This window comes from Haemaphysalis longicornis, unplaced genomic scaffold, assembly GCF_048455015.1.
Source record: "Haemaphysalis longicornis isolate Haplotype H1 unplaced genomic scaffold, Haemaphysalis longicornis Haplotype H1 scaffold_3, whole genome shotgun sequence".
In the NCBI taxonomy this organism is placed as follows: domain Eukaryota; kingdom Metazoa; phylum Arthropoda; class Arachnida; order Ixodida; family Ixodidae; genus Haemaphysalis; species Haemaphysalis longicornis.
In genome coordinates this window covers 63018635-63023822 of record NW_027526335.1, presented here as the reverse complement: position 1 = coordinate 63023822, position 5188 = coordinate 63018635, and the positions used below count along the sequence as shown (strand labels likewise).

At 52.0% G+C, this 5188-nt stretch overlaps 1 protein-coding gene across 1 annotated transcript; it reads left to right on the top strand.

The window, feature by feature from the left end:
* The first annotated feature begins 1077 nt into the window (after nt 1-1077).
* Nucleotides 1078-3411, top strand: LOC144175242 (uncharacterized). Its single transcript, XM_077704343.1, has 2 exons — nt 1078-1210; nt 2300-3411. Exons 1-2 carry the CDS (start codon nt 1078-1080, stop codon nt 3409-3411), a joined length of 1245 nt encoding a protein of 414 aa, XP_077560469.1.
* The last annotated feature ends 1777 nt before the right edge of the window (nt 3412-5188 follow it).

The following is a 5188-nucleotide window of genomic DNA, read 5'->3' as shown; positions in this document are numbered from 1 at the left end:
GGAGATGCAGGCAAAAATCTATCATAACTACCCACTCAGCATTACTAAGAACTCAACAGTATATTAACAGCTGGCCTTTTCGACGGCGCAAATTGAACTTGCGCCTTGCAGATTGCAAAACACGCCCGCCTTACCACTCTGCCTCCGGAGCAGATGCATGCGGTCAAAGCCATCTCCGTTGCGTACAACGCAGGCATTTCTGTCAACTCGCGAGTCGAGTTGCGCAGAGACACGCCTGTTCACTAGGGGCCCACTCAACGCCAAAACTGATTTCTATTTCGGCAGGAGTGGGGCATTACCCGTGCCCGCCCCCTCCCTAATTAATTTGCTCACGGGGAAGTTTTTCCTGGGCTGAAGAGGGACACTTCTTAGAGTGAAAGTTTCACTGCACACAGTGTCGCAAGTTCATTCATCGCATCGCAACGACCTTAGGGCCCCCGAAGTGCAAATGTGGCAGGTGTTACGTCACGTCATCACGTGATCCGCCGCGGTGAGGCGTCGCAGCGCGGTGCTCGCTGGGAGCCATGCCGCTGTGGTACCACATGACTAGGCGAGGGTTCAACGGCTGCTTCGCCGGCGCTTGATCACTCAGGCTTACCAAGGACGGCTGGGACTAGAAGCGCGTTCAGTCCCATTCGTGCATCACCAACAGGCCCAAAGTCAGACCCTTTTGATGAACACGAATGGCGCGCCGGCTGAGCTGTGTGTGTGTGCTCTTCAGATATATATACATATATAAATATATATATATATATATTGTAACGCTACATAACTTGTTGAATGTTGTGCACAGTAGATGGCATTGACTATGGCACAGGCCAATCCCGCCAGCGAAAATGCCGAGACGACGAAGAGAAGAACGAGGTGCTTTTCGCGTATCCAGGGCTCGGACTCGACGCTCAGCAACGGTCCTCACCCAGGTTTTTTTTAAATAAACCCTCAGCTCACCCCTCGACGCCTGAGCACCACCGTAACAGTTTTTGGTGAGAGGTGCGGGGTACGACGCCGCGGACAACAGATTCCCTGGATCTGCGCCGAAGCCGTCGCGTTGCTGGCCTCCCGCCCATCCAAGAAACGATGGCTCCGCCTGCAGGCAGTTCCCAGACACCACCGACGGGCAGCTGGCAGCCCCATCGGGAACCCCGGTCATTTTCAGGGAAGGCCGGAGAAGACGTGGATGAATGGCTCGCTCGTTATGAAAGAGTGAGTAAATAGACAGATTTAGTTGGGCGCGCGCTCCGGACGAGCGTACGCCCCGGCGGGGCGGCTCGCGACTGCGCATGCGCAGTACGCTACGCAAACGCCCCGGCGATGCGGTGCTACGCACGCAACGGCTGGGAGCGTATGCTCCGGGGCGCTTGCGGGGCGCTGCGGACCTGCTGGGAGGCCCCTTGCTTTCAAAATGGCTGCTGCCTGGGCGATGTCGGCGGCCGGTCGTGGCAGGAGGTTCCCCGACTGAAAACGCGGACCGTCGCGTGTTTTTCTCGTTAGGCGACAACGTTTCAGTTCCAACAGGCATGCAGACCAGAAATGAGCGACCAAGGACAACCTGGATGGCTCCCGAAGCGGGCGGCGGTGTTTGTGTGCGTGTCGCGGCGGTGGAATGCGCGCAGTGTTGGTGCAGATCGGCGGCCTCCATTTAGGGAATTCAAGAATTTTCGCCTGCGCCGTCGTCGCGCTACCGTGTGAAACGGGAAGGATTTGTAGTTGGACTCCACGAATAAGAGGAAGTGAGTAATAGGAACGCATCGTGTATCTTATTGAGTTGCTACACCCGGGTGAAGTGTAGCACTAAACCGCCGTGCCAGTCTACCCGCTGTTTCATTTTGCGTGTCGCAGTATCGTCGCATGCCATGCTCAGTTGTATTTGTCGCATGGTCCTGCCATATTTCAGAGCTGAATAAAGTGAGTATCCCGAGCACTGCGTGTTGCTTCAAAACTTCGGCGTCGCGCGGTTGAGCAAAACAATCGCGACGGGTGTATCATATTTTTCCCTAATACTGAATCAAGGTAAGAGGGTATTTTTTATCGTACTTGCAAGATTTTTACAATAGACACCAGCATTAACGCATTGGAAAAAAAAAAAAACTCCGTCCAGCTACAGTTTGCCTTGGTTAGCCACGTAAAAAAGTTAAATTTGGGTACTTCGCGTTGGGTTCAACAGGTGGCGCCACAAGCGTTAGCGCACGCTACGAAAAACGCTGTACTAAAACTATCCATGAACGCGTCGCGACGAGCGTACGCTCCGCTTTACGCCCAGCAATACGCTAACGCCCGGAACGCCCAACTAAATCTGTCTAATATAACCGCTGGGACGCTGTGGCCCGACGCGCGAACGTCGAAATCTACTTGGACGAGACAGCACTGACGTGGTTTGAAAACCACGAGGCAGCGTTGACCACATGGGAACGGTTTGTTGAAGAAATTAGGAAGGGATTTGGTGACTCGATAGCGAAGAAGAGGAGGGCCGAGCAGACGCTTCTCCAGAGAGCGCAAGTGCCCGGGGAAACATGTACAACTTACATTGAGGAAATCCTCAAGCTGTGCCGGATCGTTGACGCCAGCATGCCAGAAGATGACAGAGTTGGGCATGTCCTCAAGGGGATCGCGGAAGACGTATATAATTTCCTTATCGGCAAGGACAACTTGAATACGGTCACCGATGTGATTCGCCACTGCCGTACGTTTGAAACTATGAAGGCGCGTCGAATTACGCCCAAGTTTGGCCGACTGGCCAACGTCACAACGGTGGCCAGCGTGGACGTCAGCTCGTCTGCCGACCTCTCTGCGACTATCCGACAAATCGTTCGCGAGGAGCTCCTGCGGCATGGAGACGTAACTCGTTGCTGGACACCCTCTCGCGACGGAAGCTGCCTCCGCGATGCGTCACCTACTTGTTGCCATTCAACAACACATTTTGGCTCCTCACGGCCGTCGGTCAACGTTGCCGACGTGGACGACTACCAGCGAAGGGGCGTGTACACTATGGCGCCCCACTACCAGCCACGGGAAGATTTTCATCGTGATTCCCATCGTACACAGCACGTCTACTACCCGGAAGAGCACCATCGCTCGAGTTTTCCAAGAAGGCAATTCTCGCCTGGTCAGCAGTATCCTCGTCGCGAACCACCCACCTGCTATCGATGTGGACTAGTCGGCCACATTTCGCGGTTTTGTCGCCGTCGGCGCCAAGGACCCAACGACGATCCCACGTACACGTTTCCTCGGCCCAATAACCTCAACCCTGGCACTCGATGGTATCCACCACTGTCGTCAACACGTAACGACCAGCCGACCGGTCCACGCAATGGCTCCCCCGCTTCGGACAGAAGTTTAACTCCACCTCCTCTACGCCAGCGCCAGTCTCCATCACCTCGGCGCCGTCCAATGTCGCCACCGCCGGGAAACTAGCCGGCGCGGCCGATGGAGGTGAGGTCGCCGGACAGCCTTTACGAAATATACCTCTGCCCGTTTACATGGTCAAAAATAAGATTGAAGTTTTAATTGATGGTATGCCCACGATGGCTTTGGTTGACACTGGGGCAACAGTTTCTGTGATGAGTAAGGCATTTAAAGACAGCCTTGGGACTAAAGTAATGTTCAGCTGGGATCGCAGTGCCACATTTCGAGGAGTTGGCGGTGAACCGTTGTGGCCCCTTGGTACTTGTACTGTGGATGTGTCATTAGGGGGCAAAAGCTTCAAAGCAGAATTTGCGGTACTTCAGAAGTCTACACACGAAGTTATTCTCGGTATTGACTTCTTGCAAGAATGTGGTGCTAAGTTAGATTGTGCGACTGGCGAACTCTGTGTAAGCAGTGTTCTTTACTCTGCACTTGCCGAAGAACCTTCACGTTCGAGCGAACACGCTTTGGTTGTTTCGCAAGACATGGTTCTACCTCCCCGATCGGCGTCCTTTATACCTGTCATGGTATGCGGTGCTGTGGAGCCTTCCTTTTGTGCAATTGTTGAGCCCATTCTGCCGAACTGCGTCAAGAAGGATGTTTTGTTGCCGCACTGTTTGATTTCCGTCCACGGTGGGCGCAGTTCCATATGCGCAGTTAACTGCTCAGCCGCTAGTACCGTTCTACCGCTAGGGATGAAGCTTGCACTATTTGAAAAGGATACCAGAGTACCCCTGGCAACAGTGAGTGACGAAACTTGCGATTTCGAGGGTGACTGCGCTACGCGTGACGAACAGCTTTTGAAGATGATCAACAAAGGTCTTTCTTCTGCCGAGAGGGAGGCGTTAGCCCATGTCCTTTCAAGGCATGCGACAGTATTTGACTTTTCCACCAACCCCGGCAACAAGACCGAAATCCCGCCTTCTCGCACGCGCCACAGCATAGACACCGGAACCGCCCGCCCGCTCCGGCAAAAACCGTATCGGGTTTCTCCTGGCGAGAGGAAGGTCATCGCAGACCAGGTTACAATATATATATATATATATATATATATATATAGTATAAGTAAAGAGTCGGATACACAGCAAGAACAATAACAAACAATGTTTACTTACGTAGCGGCAATGGGACTTGCCTTCATCAGAGTAAAGTTACATGATTATGTAACTTTACATAATCATGTAACTTTACTCTGATGAAGGCAAGTCCCATCGCCGCTACGTAAGTAAACATTGTTTGTTATTGTTCTTGCTGTGTATCCGACTCTTTACTTATACTATTTCTGCGCGCTTTGTGAGTTTATCTTTCTCTAGATTTATATATATATATATATATATATATATATATATATATATATATATATATATATATATATATATATATATATATATATATATATATATATATATATATATTGTGAGCGTGAAATTAGCAAAGGAGAGGTTTTGCTACGGGAAGCGGCCAATATCCCTTTTATGCTTCGTTGTCGTTTAGACATTGTGCGCGTTCATGATCATCTCATTTCATCTTCTTTCTCGTCGGTTGATCATCATCTCCGCTGCTCGAACGGTGGCTGTCCTTTTGTGTCCGTGCTCGGCGCTCGCAAATAAAGCAGACCTCAAGCGTTCCCGTCGGCTCTCTCAAGTGGTGGAGGGTGCTTTTGATCCCGCCGTCTACCTCTCGCGGTCGTACCACTGGAGCTCCGATCAGATCGGTGGTTGCTACTGCCCACCAGCTCCATGCAGCACGAGAGCGGCCACTCGAGCGGCAATGCTGCGGCCCCGGT